Here is an 18,070-nt window from a genome sequence, read left to right on the forward strand (position 1 = left end):
TAGGGTTCAATCTTATGAATCAAACGACCAATGTAGGAAAAATTCCTAAGGATTCTAACCCTCCAAACATCCTATGAAATTCCTTTAAATCAAAGGAGCCCTCAGTCTTTTCGGGTTTTCACTTGGGGAAATGCTGCATGAACCTGTCGGTAACGACCAACAATGGTACGGGCCACTTGCCCGTGCGCAACGCGACAAAGCGCGCTCCAAAGCCAGACAAAATCCATGCGCAGCAGCAACCACCGTTCTGTTTTGGTCGGCAGGACAAGGATGGCGTTGAAAAAACCTCGGCCGTGAGACTAGCCACAATGGAGAGTAACATACACTAGTAACATACACATATCCCTAGACTATGTTACTACCTTCATATTGGGTAGTAACATAAGTGTGGTAACATATAAAGCTTCATTTATTAGGTTATAGACTCATATTGCATTAGAATATGTGATGTTACAGTAACTAGCTAGGTTACTGAGACTACCTTTCTCCTCATTAACTCATTGCTACATAAACAAATTTGCTGAATTAGACGCGATGTTACTGCTGAAGTTACTCCCATTGTAGCTAGTCTGATGGAGAAGCAGCAACCTACCTCTCTACCTGGATCAGCTGCACCTTGTCCCTCCCTCCCCGTCCCACCACCCCGGACAACCACGACGTCGTGCATCCGAATCGAGCCGAATCCTCCCGATATGTAGCTCATCACATCCACATTATCTCGCTTCCTCGAGAAGATGCGGCGCACGTCGCGGCGCCGCGCGTGGAGGGAATGTCCGGCGGGTACGTCAGGGGAGGGAACACCTGTCGTGCATGGCATGGCTTGGCGTGGACTCGGAGGCAGGCATCATCGTCACGTTGTCCGGCCTTTTGACCCAACTCCGTCGATCTCGTCAAACAATCCTTCGAATCTAGCGCTACCTTAACAACAAAACGATCGAGCACGACACCACCAGCTTTTAGTGCCAAGCAACGTACGGCACGTAGGACATGGTAAAAAAGTCACGGTGAAAAAACTTTCTTCTCAATCGCGTTCACGCGTTGTACAGTGTTTTCAAGGAAAATGGCGAAATGCTGGGAGGAAAAAAAACGATGTTTCTTGTTCTGCTAGGGCGGCGATCGCCGGGTTCGATGAGCATTTACCCGCTGTGCATGGCCGCCCTGGCGGTGCGGCGGCCGAAGTGCGACGTGGAGGACACGTTGAGGCCCTTGGCGAGCCGGTGCAGCCCGGGGTTCAGCCGGACGCACCCCATCAGGCTCAGCCCGGGCCGCGCTGCGCCGTCTTCTGCCCCGGCCGTTGCCCCGTACTTGCCCTGCTTCTTCTGCTTCCCGCCCGCCGAGGCGTCGCCATTGGCAGTGGCACCCACGGGTTCCGTCTTCTTGACCGGCGTGCCCAGATGTTGCACCGGCGAGTACTTGAACACCGGCTCCCTGCTGATGGTGCTGCCGCCGGCGCGTCCTTTGGCCGATAGCCTCCGGAACAGGAGCAGGTCGCTGAGCCGCCATTTCTTCCTGCCGCCATTGTTCGCGGTCGGTGGGACGGAGCGTGGCGACGCGACGGAGTCGGGATTCATCGGCGCGGTGTCTGCTGCGGTGTCGGGGGCTGCGTCCTTGACGCTGGGGCCGAGGGGGGATGGCGCGGCCGCCTTGGACGCGTTCGCCATGGCTGTGGCGAACGGGTCGAAGTCCGGACCGGGCCCGGCCAGGCCCCGAAGCCGGGGAGACCACATCGCGGACCTGGCCGACCGTGGCGACGAGCCGACGCTGCCACCGTCCAGCAGGCGAGGCGGCGGCTTCAGCGGGCGGATCTTGCCTTCGTCGAAGAGCTCGTCGGCCGTCGTCAGCTGATCCGGCTCCTGCGCGCTCCGGTCCAGCAGGACGCCGAAGTCGAAGTCTGCGTTCTCACCATCCCCGGTCGCCGTCGCCGTCGCACCAGAGCCGACCCCGGGCTTGGGTGTTCCCGGCTTCTCCTCCCAGTCGAACGGCACGGCGGATTCGACCGTGCGGCGCGTGGAGAATGACGCGCGGGGCTGGAAGCCGTCGCCACCGTCGCCCGCGCCGGAGAACTGCGCGTATATGGCGGCCGCGCGCTCCGGGCTGGCGGGGGCGCTGGCGAAGTGCTGGAAGAGGTCGAAGGGGTCGGCGCCGTCGGAGAGGCCGTCGGCGGAGACGTCGGGCGGGAGGAGCCCGAACGGGTTGGGCGACGGGGGCGCGGTCATCGCCGTGGTGGCCAGGAACGGGTTGCCGGTCTCCAGTTCATCGGCGTAGCCAAACGGGTTCCTGATGCTCGAGGAGCCCACGGGGTAGGCGTCGTCGTCGAGGACCGCGCCATCGAAGCGGAACTCCGGCGGCGGCGTGGCGATCTCCATCGATCACGTCCGGCCGGCTAGCTCTGGGTCCCGGCGTTTGCTGGTACGTGTGCGCGGCGTGGTGGCGAGGAGCGAGGTTGGGATCGAGAGACCGGCCGGGAAGTAAGTATAAGGAAGGAAGGGAGGGAAGGAGGGAGGGAGAGGAGGCGAGAAATGATGAAAATGACGAACGTGGCGGGGACTTAAAAGGAAGGACGGCGGGATCGTCGCCCGCCATGTTTTGGTTCAGCTCCCCGCAACCATCTCAACACTTGTCGCCTCGATCGGGGGGACAAAAATCAATTGCAAGTAGGTGGGGGCGGCACAATTCAGCGTGTTGCACTACTCGGTTCACGCTCTAATGATCTCCCATTTAAACGAGTTTACCCATCGAGGTGGATCTTGAATGCTGATCAGTATTTTTTTCTGATGAACCAAACTTTATTGTTGGAAAAGTTCAGGGCCTCTTTGATTCACATGAGTATTTTGAAAGCGCGAGAATAGAAAAGGTATTTAGGATTGGAGTGGCATGTTAAATCCAATAGGATTAGCAAGGAGTATTTGATGCCACAGAAAAAACAAAAAAAAATTTGTAAACAGAGGTTTGAGTGGATGTTAGATTTCCTACGAAATGTAGTACTCCAAGCATGCAAAAGATTCCACAGGAAAACCAAAAAAATTGTAAAAAAAGGTTTGAGTGAAGCTCAAAGAGGGTGAAGAGTACAAAATATTTCATAGAAATAAATTTCTATGGGATCCAATCCTATGAATCAAAAGGCCAATGTAGGAAAAAAATCCTATGGATATCAATCCTCCAAAAATCCTACATAATTCCTTTGAATCAAAGGAGCCCTCGGATGGTGTGGGATACAAAACGAATCATGGAGTTCGACCAACCAAACATGTCGACCCAGATCCAGAGAATGGGAAAACTTGCCTAAACTATCAGCATCGCCATTAACAAATTCTGCCTTCGAAACTAAAAATATATTTTAAAGAAGATCTCTGTCTAATCTCACTAATAATAGCTCCATGCCTTCCTTGACCAACTATTTCAATGTCATTGATCACCTGCTTGGAGTTCGAGGCAATGATAACGTTCCGAAGCATCAAATCCTCTGCAAGAGATAAACCTTCGCGGCAAGCTATTGCCTCGAGTGTCGTCACATCTATTATGCACATGCCACCAAAGCTGAGTTGCCCATATAATTTCCAGGAGCATCACGACAGACTGCAACAACAGATCCTCTTGCAAGCGATCATGAAATTCATGCATCAACGTGGATCTCAGCAAACCCGGGCGGGGCGCGCTTTAGGTCTAACTGTTACAACTTTGGGTACAACTAGAGCCTTACTCAACTTCGTCGACAATCCCTCGAGCATGCTGATCAGTAGAGGACATGTTTGATTACCTGCATCCCCAACCAGGCCCGAGATGTGTTTTGGCCCGCTTGTTTAGCTAAGCTGCATCCCGACCCTCCCGTTAAAGGAATTGCATCTTGACCCACATGAACCTCAAAGCACCTCACAGTCATGTCTGATAGAAACGTCTGAATCGACAGTTTTCACTCAATTCACTCGTCTTGTGAAGGCAGGGAAACGCGGCGCCGAGTTCGTGCGAGCAGCAAGATGTCGTGAGCTCGCACGTGTCCCAAAAAATTGGCGGGCGTAACCCAGTCACCTCCCGCCGACTGCCTCCACCTATTTAGCTCCCTTCAGGTCACCATCCAAACCCGTGCAATCACCCCCCTTTGAGCTCTCTGTGACCAGGTTGCTTCTTCACCAACAAGCATTTAAGCGATGACATCTCCCTGACTAGTTGTGGTTGGTGGCGGCGATCCTTCTTTCCCCTCTTCTCCAAGTTGTTTCCTGCCTCCTCCCTGCTACTCTGATGGTTGTAATTAACATCACTCCTATTTGTTTAGTTGTTGTCCTAATGCAACTTGCATTTTTTAGGCAACCAAACAACATAAACAACATGGCCTATAACCTATATTAGCTCAAACAGGGCCTACTGGGTCACTGATGTAAGCAAGAAAAATATGTGCATATAACCAAACATGCCCAGTGAGTACTACAAAAGGTGAAAGAATTCCCGTAATCACATACAGGAGGTCATATTGCCTAAAAAACATACGGGAGGTCATATACCTAGCTTTTAGCGATTCATAAGGGCACATACAATTGTGCTATCTTTAGAAGTGTCACATAGGATAAATGTTGAGGCGAAAGACAAAGAAGTCAGAATAAAAGACAACTTTTCTTATTTAAGAGATGAACTTTTAAAAAAATCAAATAGACTTCATTTCTCAGATAATAGCTAGATCATTTAAAAGGGGATGAGAAAAAAGTCAGGGAACATAGAGTCCTAGAAACCAGAATTTTTCTCACTACAAAGGTTCTTTGCTAACTCATTGGCTACTTCATTTGCTTTTCGGAGGCAGTGAGTGTATAAAACCTTTGCGAAGTCCAGGGCTTGCTCCTTATATTCAAGCACAATAGCCACATCAGAGCCCACATGATCTTCTGCGTGTTGCACTGCCTCCACTTCAAAGTTGATGTCTGATTCTATCAAGGTATTGCTCCCGATTCGTCCTTCTAGATATAGCCCGTTTAAGAGACGATCTCCTAGAAACAATACTATAATCACATATCTAGGGATATCTAGTTACCAGATATGACACTAAAAGATATCTCATCGTATACCATTTTTTGCTGCCACTTATACATTACGTGGCAACCTTACGATAAGACAGTCTTACCAAGGCAAGACCAACATCGATCAAACATGCACGCCTCCTTTCATTGACAAGCAACGAGCTTTGACAAAAGAAAAAAAAAGAGCGGCAAGCAAAATGCATATTTTTTTCTATTTCATCGTTTTCTACTTTTGTTTATATTTCAAAATTTAATTAATTTATCTTTAGCTCACATAATATTTATCAATGTTATGTAAAAACTTTGTTTGCGCTTTTTTTAAATCTTTGTACCATTCAAAATAATATCCGTGACATCTAAAGATGTTCAGACATTTAATTATTTTTTGCATGACATTGTTTTAAAAATGTTTATGAAATCATATAAAAATCATGTAATTTTAAAAAAAATGTTGATACGTTTACAAGTATGTTTTGTTTCATTTAAAACGAATGTGCCTGAATTGTAAAAAAATGTTCATAACATACAAAAAATGTTTGTGACATTTTAGAAAAATGTTCAATTTGTACACTGAAAATATTCAATGCGTGTTAAAAAAGTTAGCATGTATTTTTAAAAATAAAAAATAAATAAAAAAGAAAAAAATAGTCCGTCCCAAAGTTATTTTTCTTGAGGCGAGAGCAAATTTCATCTCAGGGATGTATGGCATCAGGATGAGACAGAAGGTCAATCCGCCTTCTAGTGGGCCGTAATGAGACAGGCAAGTCAGGCAGTCATTCCACAATAGGCTCAATGTATCCAAAAGTTCGACCCAAAGTGATTTTCATACTTTTCCCAAACCATTTCTTGGTGTTTTCACCAAGTGGCGCGCACCGCCAAAATGCTGCATTTACGCCACTTGCCGCAACTAGGAGCTTTTTTTTTTCTCATAGATTCGTTTATTCAAAATATTTTATCTTTTAAACCATGCGTTCAAATTCGGAACTATTTTTATCATTGGATTTCTCGCGTTGGGCTTCAAAACTACATCTCATGTTAATAGGTTTCGACGAACCTTTTTTCTCATGGAAAAAAACTAAAAGAAAAAACCGGAGCCGGTAGCATATTTGTTCCTACATTTTCTCCTTTCCGAGAGGCACAACTACGCCTCTCGCGGAAGCAAATCTGCGCCTCTTGCGGAAGCAAAAAAACATATTTTCCCTTTGCGAGAGGTACAACTGTGTCTCTCGGGGAAGAAAATACGTGCCTCCACGAGAAGCAAATATATGCCTCTCACAAAAGCAAAATAATAATAATTTTTTTCCTTTTCTGAGAAGCACAACTCTGCGTCCATGAGAAGCAAATATGTGCCTCTCATTGAAAATAATAATAATAGAAAACATGTTTTTTTCCTTTCCCGTGCCTCTCAGGAAAGCAAACATGTGCCTCACGAGAAGCAAATATGTTCTCCAAAAGTAAAATAAAACACATTTTTTCAATTTCCGATGCCTCTCGCAGAAGTAAATTTGTGCTTTTTCGCGCATTTTTTCCCCATTTTTTCATCAAAAACCTAGGAAAAACCAGGCAGAAACTGAAAATCCCCCGAAAACAACCCATCTAAAACCTAAAAACGCGTACATAAAAATAAAGCCCCGCAAGGGGTAACCATTGATTAGTTGCTCCGGGACACCCGTCCTACGCAAATGGGTCGTCCCATCTTATATCGCTAGTATGGCTGTAATGGCACCATAACATAATTTGTGGCACACTTCAGGTTTTGTGAAGCTTCTAGAAGCTTTTGAACTGATTTTTCCTTTCTTATGCCATTTGTCGTTTTATGTTTGCGTTTTTTTCTTTTTCGTTTTCCCTTGTTTTTATTTTTCTCCTTTTCTAAATTAGAGATTTTTTTTAAATTGGTGAACCTTTTGAATTGGTGAATATTATTCAAATGCGGGGTTTTTCAAATATATCAAAAAATGCCTAATTATTTTAAAAATCAGAATTTTTTTATTCTTTATATTTTTAAAATTAAGATCATTTTTCTGAAATTTGTGAACTTTTTTCAAGTCCATACACTTTCTCCAATTAATGAACAATTTTCAAATTTATGGCCTTTTTCCAAATTAGTGAACATTTTTGAATTCATGAACCTTTTCAAATTCACTTTTTACTTGTATTTTTCCAATTTCACATTTTTAAAAATCCCCGATCATTTTCCAATTTTGTTATATATTTTTTTTCAAAATTAAGTTTCCTTGTGGCCCGCTTTAGGCGCGTGTGAGCGCCAATTGTGTTTAGACCAGGAAACTTGAGTTTTGTAGTCTAGCATCTACAGAGTCGAGACTGGACTAGATATCGAATGGACACATTACAACGAGAATTCAACCAAGAGTTGCAAAGCTCCAGACTTCTCCAGTGTACACGCTACAAACACGTCCGTAAAACGCCAAAACTTCAAACGGGTGCACCATAGCTCACTCTCACACACCCCACGCCCTCCCAACCACACGATTTTTCCCCCGTCGAAAATCGATCCAGAGCTAAAAAAACCAAGGATTTTCCTCCTCGCCTCCCTTCTTCTTCCAGCCCAAGCAAGCAGGCAAAACCCCAGAGAAAAAGCCCAGCAGCAGGGAGAGCCTAGCCGCATCCATCGATCGAATCGAGCCGAGCTACCACGCACGCACGCACGCCGCCACGTCTGCCTTGTGCGGCCCTGCCCCCTCCCCCAATCCACCCCACCACAGGCAGAAGCAAATCCCAGCCAGAGCCGACGGCAAGCTGGACACCCACGCCATGGAGCGGGTGGCGCTGCTCCGCACCTCCGGCCGCCGCCTCCTCCAGCGCTGCGGCAGGCCCAGGCCCCTCGTGCCCGCCGCCTCCTCCTCCGCGCCGCGTCGCCGGTTGACCTCCTCCTCGTCGGCGGCGTCGTCCTGCTCCTCCTCGTCGCGCGGCGGCTCGTCCTGCCTCCTGGCCGCGGCCGCGCCGCTGCACCTGCACGCCGCGGGGCGGTACTGGCCGCTCACCGCGCCCGGCTTCGCGAGGCGCCTCTCCGTCCCCGCCGTCTCCACCTCGCCCTCCCCTGTGCCCAGTGGTGAGCTTTTGCCCCAACCCGTCTATCTGCTTATGGACTGTTTTACCTGCAGTTTCCATGTCTCTAGTAGCGTCTAGGTTGCATTGCGTTGAGTCTCGGATCTCTGCATCTGTATGCTGCTCTGCTCGTTTATTTGTTATGGGATAGCTGGAGATACACTGCTTGTTATTCAAGTAACCTCTGTTGGGAATATGATAAAAAGTTGTAGCTCGAGAATGAATGTGCCAGCGCATGACCTTTTTTCATTATTCCGTAAGCAGACACCGATGATGTCCATGAGTATGCGGCAAAGCTAGGCTTCGAAAAGGTATCTGAACAAGTCATAGACGAGTGCAAATCAGCTGCTGTTCTCTACAAGCACAAGAAGACAGGCGCAGAAGTGATGTCCGTGGCAAACGATGATGAGAATAAAGTGTTCGGCATTGTATTCCGTACCCCTCCGTAAGTGCATCTAGTCCTTGCCTCGTGGTGTCATTGATGTTATATTATCATGCAAAAAGCAAAGCAGGGAAACTTATTCACAGATAGGAAAGATGTAAACAGCATAGCATTGCATGCAAGCTGTTATGTGGTTTCTGAATAAGTTTCATTTATTACCAGGAAAAATTCGACTGGCATACCTCACATTCTTGAGCATAGTGTTCTCTGTGGATCAAGAAAGTACCCTTTGAAAGAGCCATTTGTTGAGCTCTTAAAGGGTAGTCTGCATACTTTCCTGAATGCGTTCACCTATCCGGATCGGACGTGTTATCCAGTTGCATCAACAAACACCAAGGTGACACCTATTCTATTAGTCACTGATTTGCTCCAGCCATTTATTCAGCACCACCTTTTGTAGCATTATCATAATTTCTGTTGTTGTTTTGCAGGATTTCTATAACTTGGTTGATGTATACCTTGATGCTGTATTTTTCCCTAAGTGTGTTGAGGACTTCCAAACATTTCAACAGGAAGGTTGGCATTATGAGCTTAACAGCCCCGAAGAAGAGATATCCTACAAAGGTTTGATTACTCAGGCTATTTTAGCGAAGCAAATACATTCGGATGTGAGCTAGGTCTGCTCATTCCTCAAAAGTCCCTGAATGCAATGCTTTAACATTTGACTGTAGGTGTTGTCTTCAACGAGATGAAAGGAGTCTACTCTCAACCTGATAACATAATGGGCCGTGTGTCTCAACAGGTTAGCGATTTGTTCGATTCTGTTTTTCAGTCTGTGACTTCTATTCAGTAGGAGAGTTTGCTTATGTGTTACTTTTATCATCCTTGGAATGATACTGCGTTAGAATCACCGTGCTGTTTATTCTAATGTGTTCAGAATCTTTTCAACACATTTATTCCAATGATTGTTTCACCGTATAGTTGATCGGATTTGGTCAATCCCTGTATAGTTTTATCAGTTAGGACTAAATTCAGGCTTTGCTGCTTGACAAACTGCACGCCTTTTTTATGAGGAGCTGCTTATCTAAGAACTGACATGCGGGTCCAGGCTGTTGCATTTCCACCTGCATTCATTCTGCTTTTCTGATTGCTGTTGCAGTTCCACCTGTACATTAGCAAGTTGTAGTTTCAACTGTCTCTAGTCTATACTTCTGTAGTTGATGCTTCCTTGTTTATTAGTTTGTGTTAATAGTCCCAGTGGTGAATATCCCTTTGCGCTGTTCTCATCAGATCCCAGTTCTTTTTGCCAGTTTCTCATATCATTATTTTAGATGCAGTTGCTACAAGAGTACCTAACATATTTGAGCTTTCTACAGGCACTTTCTCCTGATAACACGTATGGTGTGGATAGTGGTGGGGACCCAAATGATATCCCAAAGCTTACTTTTGAAGAATTCAAGGTTTCCTCGGTTCTAATTTTCTATTTTCATGAAATGATACTTAGTTTGTCATTTTGCTCCTCTAGAAAACTATAAGTTTCAGTGATTTTTTACTGGAAAGTAAAAGAGGAATGCTTCTAGGACCATCGAGTCCATTTTTCTATAGTAGTGCACCAATAAGCTAACATTGGTTAATTATTTTCTTCAAATTTTGAATCCCAACCTTTTGATATCATATGTTCAGGAGTTCCACAGTAAGTTTTACCATCCGAGCAATGCTAGGATCTGGTTCTACGGTGATGATGACACAAAAGAGCGACTACGAATTCTAAGTGGTAATGTGTCCATATAGTAGTTAGTCGTGCTTATTTACAGGGTTGTTTTTTGAGCCTTTGGCTGTATTTTCTTTTTCTTTTTTTGACACCATTGTTTTTTTTCTTGTCTTGCCTCCCTTCTGTAGAATACCTTGACCTGTTTGAAGCCAGCCCTGCTCGTAATGAATCAAAGGTTATGCCTCAGAAACTTTTCAAAGAGCCAGTGAGGATTGCAGAGAAGTATCCTGCTGGCCAAGAAGGTGATTTGAAAAAGAAATATATGGTTTGCACCAACTGGCTGTTGTCAGAGGAGCCACTGGACGTAGAGACAGAGCTTGCACTTGGTTTCCTGGATCACCTGTTGCTGGGCACTCCCGCTTCACCACTTAGAAGAATTCTTCTTGAAAGTGGTTTAGGAGAGGCTATTGTGGGAGGTGGTGTTGAGGATGAGCTTCTTCAACCCCAATTCAGTATAGGCTTGAAAGGTGTATCTGAGGATAACATTGAGAAAGTTGAAGAGCTGGTTATGCAAATTTTGAAGAATTTGGCAGAGGAGGGATTTGCACCAGAAGCAGTGGAAGCATCTATGAACACGATCGAATTCTCTCTCAGGGAGAATAACACGGGATCATTTCCTCGAGGGTTGTCACTAATGCTTCGTTCAATGGTATGAAATTCGTGATATGTAAAAAAAGAAACAGACACATATGTTTGGGCATATTAATATTTTCTTCAACTTCACAACAATTGCAGGGAAAATGGATATATGATATGGACCCTTTCGAGCCTCTGAAATATGAACAGCCATTGCAGCAACTCAAAGCACGCATTGCAGAGAAGGGATCCAAAGCAGTATTCTCCCCGCTCATCGAAAAATATATTTTAAACAATGTGCATCGTGTCACAGTTGAAATGCAGGTCTATAGAGAACCTTCCACCTAAGAGTTCTGTATGAAATGAGCCTTTTGTTGTTACCTCTAACAATAATTTGTTGTGCAGCCTGATCCAGAGAAAGCTTCACGTGATGAAGCCGCTGAGAAAGAAATTTTAAAACAAGTAAAGTCTAGCATGACTCAGGAGGATCTTGCAGAGTTGGCACGTGCTACAAAGGAGCTGAAGGACAAACAAGAGACTCCAGATCCTCCAGAAGCTCTGAAAGCTGTTCCTAGCCTGTCGCTACAAGATATCCCTAAAAAGCCTATTCATGTACCAATAGAGGTAATTTTTTGACTCACAATATCCTTACATCGGCTGAAAGTACTAGGCTAGGTTGGCTAAAAATTCTCGGTGAAGTTGTGCTATAGTAAATATGAATTCTACTTCAATATGAAGTCGGACCGTATCAGTTCTTAGTTTTCCAGATCCTGATTGGGAAAGAAACCAGAGGCCTGCTCACAGAGGTCAAAGTTCAGTGAAAATTTTCTGTCTCTGCATTACTTAGCAAGGTGCTTTGTTCTTTAGCTACTGATTTGGGTGATATGATGTTTCCCCCTCAAATAATCTAGCATTTGGAAGAGTTAAGATTACTGTTCAGAACTTGATTGCACTGTAATATATGTAACTACTAGTAGTGGCTGATAGAGTTGATATGTGGTGACACGGTGATGTGGTCTGTCAGCCTCCTTCCTCCTCTCCCAAACCTTGCTTGCAGAAAAATGGTGTTATGGCCGGCCGGCTTAGGCCCGCAAGTTATCTTAGTTTTTATTTTCAGATTAGGCAAGTTATCTTAGGCAAGTTATCTTAGGTTGATTCTTCTACAAGTTATCTAGGATATAAATATAGGTTGTAAGGCTCTTTTTGAAGGCAAGCAATAAGAAGAATATTATCTCCTATTGCCCGGCTCCCTGAGGAGCCGGAACCCTAGCCGCCAACAGCCCTAGCCACCGCCCTTCTCCTAGCCGCGACGGCGCCCTGCCGCCGGCGCGCCCGATCCTCACCACGTCTCCCTCCATCCTTCCCTTACCACCTACGCCCTAGACCTGGTAGAGTACTTGATCCTACCAATTTGGTATCAGGTAACCGGGTTTCGACCATGTCTCCGCCAATTCCACCGCCACCACCACCGCTGCCCGCCAACTCCTCCACCACCGCCGCCTCTGCGCCGGGCATCACGGCCTCGCTCTCGGCGGGCACCACTGCGTCGCTCTCAGCGCCGGTCCTAACGGCACCCGGCACCACGCCGGGCCAAGGGCAGCCACAGGCCCTCGTCCAACACTCGCCGCCGCCATCACCTCCCCCGCAGCCGCAACAGTTCACGCCGGAGGCCATGGCGGGTGTCCTCAACGACCTCGTCACCGCGGTTCAAGGGATCCGCCTCTACCTGGCAGGTCCGTACGGGCCGCCCCCACCACTCCATCCAGCCATGGCCGCGGATCAGCAGGCGCTTCCGTGGTACTCGGCACCGGGGGCCATCACCGGACTCCATCCAGCCATGGCCGCAGGTCAGCAGGCGCTTCCATGGTACTCGGCACCGGGGGCCATCACCGGAGGCTACCCGGCGCTCCCCGCCCCAGCGGCCGCACCGCCGCCTTGGGCGCAGTGGCCGCCGCAGATCGCGCCGGCAGCCCCGCCACTTCTCGCCACCACGGGGCCGCAGTGGCCCACTTGGACCGCGCCGGCCGCGCCGTCCTCCGTCGCGCCCTACCTTCCAGCGGCCTCGGAGCAGGGTCCTCCACCGGCCCCGCCCAGCCCTAACCTGGGCACCGGCGCCTCGGAGCAGGGTCAGACCCAACAGCTTCTTCTGGCGTCACCGCCGGCCCCCACGCCGCAGGCGCCGGTGCAGCTCCACCAGGCGCCGCCGCCATCGACAGTACCACCACCCGCGCCTAGGGCTACGGGTCGGCCCCTGCACCAGGTGCAGTTTCCACCGTCGCCATCGCCGATCCCCGCTTGGGCGACCGGCTCGTCTTCGGGGCCGGTCTACTCCACGGCGCCGGAACACCCGACGCCCTCCCTGCGGTTTGATCACCCCTCCAGCTCGGCGAACTACGCCCCGGCGCTTCCCAACCCAGCATACGCGCTGGCGGCGACTACGGCCGCCCCCGGGCACGGCGGGCCGACACCCCCTCGCTTCGCCAAACTGGACTTCGCCACCTACGAGGGCACGGAGGACCCCCTCAACTGGCTCAACCAGTGCGAGCAGTTCTTTCGAGGGCAGCGGACGCTCGCTTCGGATCGCACCTGGCTCGCGTCCTATCATCTTCGAGGCGCAGCGCAGACCTGGTACTACGCCCTCGAGCAGGACGAGGGCGGCATGCCACCATGGGAGCGCTTCCGGGAGCTCTGTCTCCTCCGGTTCGGGCCTCCTATCCGCGGGAGCCGACTGGCGGCCCTCGGCCGCTTACCTTTCACATCCACGGTGCAGGACTACGCCGACCGCTTCCAGGCCCTGGCGTGCCACGCGCCGGGCGTCTCCGCCACTCAGCGCGCCGAGTTATTTGTGGGCGGTCTACCGGACCATATCCGCGTGGGCGTGGAGCTTCGGGGACCCCAGGATCTCCAGTCGGCCATGTATTACGCCTGCGCGTTCGAGCGCCGCGCGGTGGCCATCCAGCAGGAATCACCGTCCCAGACTGCTGGGTCGCTACCCGGACCGGATTCCGCGCAGGGTCGGCCTGTGCAGGCTTCTGCGGCACCCCTCGCCGCGACCGCGGGGCGCCCGTTCCGCCGGCTCACCCCAGCTGAGATACTCGAGCGTCGCCGCCAAGGGTTGTGCTTCAACTGCGACGAACCCTACAAGCCCGGCCACGCCTGCCCGCGACTCTTCTACCTGGAGGTGGCAGACTACATTCCGGAGGACGCCGTCGCCGCTGACCTGGCCGCCCCAGATGTCGAGAAGGTGTTTGACGCTGGTTGATTACCTCGAAGAGTTCAAGCAAGCGCTTCCCCACCTTACAGCTCGAGGACGAGCTGTTTGTGCAGGCGGGGAGAAGTGTTATGGCCGGCCGGCTTAGGCCCGCAAGTTATCTTAGTTTTTATTTTCAGATTAGGCAAGTTATCTTAGGCAAGTTATCTTAGGTTGATTCTTCTACAAGTTATCTAGGATATAAATATAGGTTGTAAGGCTCTTTTTGAAGGCAAGCAATAAGAAGAATATTATCTCCTATTGCCCGGCTCCCTGAGGAGCCGGAACCCTAGCCGCCAACAGCCCTAGCCACCGCCCTTCTCCTAGCCGCGACGGCGCCCTGCCGCCGGCGCGCCCGATCCTCACCACGTCTCCCTCCATCCTTCCCTTACCACCTACGCCCTAGACCTGGTAGAGTACTTGATCCTACCAAATGGAAATTTGACTCTGTGTTGACACAAAATGTCCTTTGTTCAGCCTAGGTAACTTCCATAAACAATAATTTGTCACCACAGCAAAAGCTAACTAGAGACTAGCAAATAGCCTCCTTACCATACATGCTCATTGATTGCCTAACTGAACAAGACAACTGATGTTACAGATTCTGTCCTGTAAATAGGTCAGAAGCTACATGTTCTGCCATTTGTAGGCCAAAGTTCAAAGTTATCAATCTAAGATTCTAAATCTTTCAGGATTATACTCAATTTCTATATCCTAGAATTCAATCTGGAGTTCAGCCGAACTAGGCATTAGTATATAGAGAAGTTCCTTTCAAAAAGTAGAGAGGATGGTTTGACGATGTTGGATGCATGAACTATTTATTAGGAGGTTGCGTTACCATTTTGTTTCCCGAGGAGGCCTGTTTCTACCATCTCTTTACTTTATTGCTTTATCAGTTGAAATAGTATAATCTTCATTTCTGGAATTGTGTATTTAGGTGGGGGAGATAAACGGTGTCAAGGTCTTGCAACATGATCTCTTCACCAATGATGTAGTTTACTCCGAAGTTGTATTTGATATGGGTTCTATGAAGAAAGAACATCTACAACTGTTGCCTTTGTTCTGGTGAGATCCCCGAAGTCCGATCAATACATTATTTCTATTTACCATGAAATGCTGAATATATTTTGCTGTTCTCTCTGAAAATATACTACGTGGTATTTCAACTAATTGGATGTTCATTCTAGCCAATCCTTACTGGAGATGGGCACGAAAGACATGGACTTCGTGCAGCTTAATCAGTTGATTGGGAGAAAAACTGGAGGCATATCAGTTTACCCATTAACATCTTCAATAAAGGGAACAGATGATCCTCTTACTCGTATTGTCGTTCGGGGAAAAGCAATGTCAACGCGAGTAGAAGATTTGTTTCACCTGGTATGTTTATGATCTTTGTCTGTGTAGATCATACTACCAAAGGCAATGACAGGGTGGAGGACATGCTTAATCTGTTTAATGCTCATCCCAGTTACTGATCTTACATCTGCATCATGAAAATAAATCCTTATTCTGTTCTTGCAGATGAACTGTCTTCTTCAAGATGTTCAGTTCACAGAACAACAGAGGTTCAAGCAGTTTGTTTCCCAAAGTAAAGCAAGAATGGAGGTACAAAACTAGTATATTTGTGATTCATATTACTATACGCATGCATGCATTTTGTTGTCTAATGATTTCTCTGACACAGAATCGATTGAGGGGTAGTGGCCACGGTATAGCAGCTGCCAGAATGGATGCCAAGTTAAATGCAGCTGGATGGATTTCAGAACAAATGGGTGGTGTTAGGTAAGATTCTTTATGTTATATACACTCCATTTGCAGATTGTTAAGTCAGCTGGTTATTGAAATGATTATGGCCTTGTGAGCATACTTACATGACTACATGTAGTGTACCATAGTTTGCGCTTTTGATACTCAGTCTTGGTTGCTTAATATTAATATGCTTCATTGTGGTCTTAGCAACCCACCATTAGCTATTATTTTGATCCACATGGCATTCTGTTTTAGATTTCACATGTTGATTTATTTGTTGCCATTGCCAGTTATCTTGAGTATTTACGAGACCTGGAGACGAGGATTGATCAAGATTGGGACAGAATATCTGCATCACTCGAGGAAATGAGGAAGTCTCTATTTTCTAAGGAAGGTTGCTTGATAAACATAACCAGCGACTCAAAAAATCTTGAAAAATCTGGTCAACATATTGCCAAATTTCTTGATGCACTGCCAAGTGCCCCATCCCTGGGAAGTGATCCATGTCTCTCTCGACTGCCTTCTGTTAATGAAGCCATTGTTATCCCTACACAGGTAAGGATAATTTGTCTGGTTCTCTGACATTAGCTTTGAGCAGCTATTGGAAGATGATTATTCCCTCTTTGACATACTGAATGATCCTCAATTTATCTGTTGCCTGAAGGTTAATTATGTTGGAAAAGCTGGAAACCTATACCAAAGTGGATACCAGCTTAATGGAAGTGCCTATGTCATATCCAAGCACATAAGCAACACATGGTTATGGGACCGCGTTCGAGTTAGTGGTGGCGCATATGGAGGGTTTTGTGATTTTGACACTCATTCAGGTACTTTGATCTTATACCTGTTCTTGCCCCACTTACATTCATGCCAATAGTTAAGTACCTTACACACTCTGTGCTGGCTCTACATTATCGTAAATATTTTGTCTCCTTTTGGCTTTTGCAGGGGTCTTTTCCTATTTGTCATACCGTGATCCGAACTTGCTGAAAACACTAGATGTCTATGATGGGACTGCAAAGTTCCTCAGAGAACTAGAGGTAGATGATGATGCTCTCACAAAAGCTATTATTGGAACCATAGGGGATGTTGATTCCTACCAGCTACCAGATGCTAAAGGTTACAGCAGGTACATAATCATCCTCTCTATTTTGCATAGTGCACAATAACCAACCCCCATTCGATGATGTGGATATGGGCTTATGAAAACCAGTGGCTTATTGCTGGTCCATATTGCTTGAAATTGTGCCCACAAAGATTCTTTTATAAGAATATCGGTGTTGATACCCAACCTAGAACATTTGTTATGCATGTCCTTGCGTATTGATTGTTCTTTGTTGGAGATAACCCACCCTTTCTTAGTATTGTTTGCAACCAAGTTAAATCTTGACTTGGATCATGGTTGCAAACACATACATAAACAAGACAAAAATATGCATGCATATAATATCATAGGCCATGAAGGAATACATAGAGTAATAAATTGGATTTTGCTGTTTTCAGTCTGATGCGGTATTTGTTGGGAATCACTGAGGAGGAACGCCAGCAAAGGCGCGAAGAGATACTCGCAACCAGGTAGATATTTCTATGGTCTAAATTGCACATTCCTTGAGCACACTTTACAGAATCGTCCCAGGTATACGTTTTTGTGCAAAATCTCTTATCATGTTGTTTCTTGTGTGGCAGCGTGAAGGATTTCAAGGAGTTTGCCGATGCTGTCGAAATGATCAATGACAATGGGGTTGTGGTGGCCGTAGCATCGCCTGATGACGTCGAGGCAGCAAACAAAGAGAAGTCGTTATTTTCAGACATCAAAAAGTGCCTGTGAGGCCTCTCCATTCCCACCCAGGCAGGGTTCAGTCGGGGGCCTGCGCCGAGCAGAGGTTCTTCAGCGTTTTGCTTCACTGATGAAGAATGGTCTGGCGCTGTAACATGAGTTTGCGTGGCGAGAGCACTGATCACCTTGTCTGTAGCCCGGTTACGGTTGTTTATTTTTCGCGCCCATTTTTAGGGGAAATAATTAGTTGAGGGTGTTGAGCGAAGCACAATAGTTAAACAGAGTTCCATTGCTGCCTTTCCCCCTCTGCAATCAGTGCTCAAACAAGCCGGTTGTACACCAAGTTGCTGATAGGAGATTAAGAGCTGATGAGAACCTGCTCAAAATTTAGCTGAATATTCTGTAACTTGTTATACCAAAGATATAAATGTTTTCGCAGCTGGGTTGATCAAGGTCCTTTCTGAACATAAATCCCTGGAAATGCTAGGGATCACAC

The 18,070-nt window shown here is 47.3% G+C and overlaps 3 protein-coding genes across 3 annotated transcripts; 2 read left to right on the forward strand and 1 right to left on the reverse strand.

Moving 5' to 3' along the window:
- Positions 1-701: 701 nt before the first annotated feature.
- Positions 702-2,574, reverse strand: LOC125512563 (uncharacterized). Its single transcript, XM_048677657.2, has one exon. The coding sequence runs from the start codon at positions 2,364-2,366 to the stop codon at positions 1,137-1,139; it is 1,230 nt and encodes a 409-aa protein (XP_048533614.2). The 5' UTR covers positions 2,367-2,574; the 3' UTR covers positions 702-1,136.
- Positions 2,575-7,562: 4,988 nt separating this feature from the next.
- Positions 7,563-18,026, forward strand: LOC125514680 (presequence protease 1, chloroplastic/mitochondrial). The gene is made up of 19 exons (XM_048680020.2): positions 7,563-8,073; positions 8,334-8,514; positions 8,674-8,848; positions 8,943-9,075; positions 9,183-9,253; positions 9,828-9,911; positions 10,135-10,225; positions 10,351-10,871; positions 10,958-11,122; positions 11,204-11,422; positions 14,986-15,113; positions 15,236-15,425; positions 15,570-15,653; positions 15,733-15,830; positions 16,088-16,352; positions 16,462-16,624; positions 16,746-16,926; positions 17,301-17,372; positions 17,484-18,026. The coding sequence occupies exons 1-19, from the start codon at positions 7,776-7,778 to the stop codon at positions 17,623-17,625; spliced, it is 3,261 nt and encodes a 1,086-aa protein (XP_048535977.2). The 5' UTR covers positions 7,563-7,775; the 3' UTR covers positions 17,626-18,026.
- LOC147966088 (uncharacterized) lies at positions 11,429-14,970 on the forward strand. Its single transcript, XM_087528629.1, has one exon. The coding sequence runs from the start codon at positions 12,237-12,239 to the stop codon at positions 14,058-14,060; it is 1,824 nt and encodes a 607-aa protein (XP_087384755.1). The 5' UTR covers positions 11,429-12,236; the 3' UTR covers positions 14,061-14,970.
- Positions 18,027-18,070: the final 44 nt, after the last annotated feature.

This window comes from Triticum urartu, chromosome 6A (genome assembly GCF_056163025.1).
Source record: "Triticum urartu cultivar PI428250 chromosome 6A, HENAU_Tu73, whole genome shotgun sequence".
In the NCBI taxonomy this organism is placed as follows: domain Eukaryota; kingdom Viridiplantae; phylum Streptophyta; class Magnoliopsida; order Poales; family Poaceae; genus Triticum; species Triticum urartu.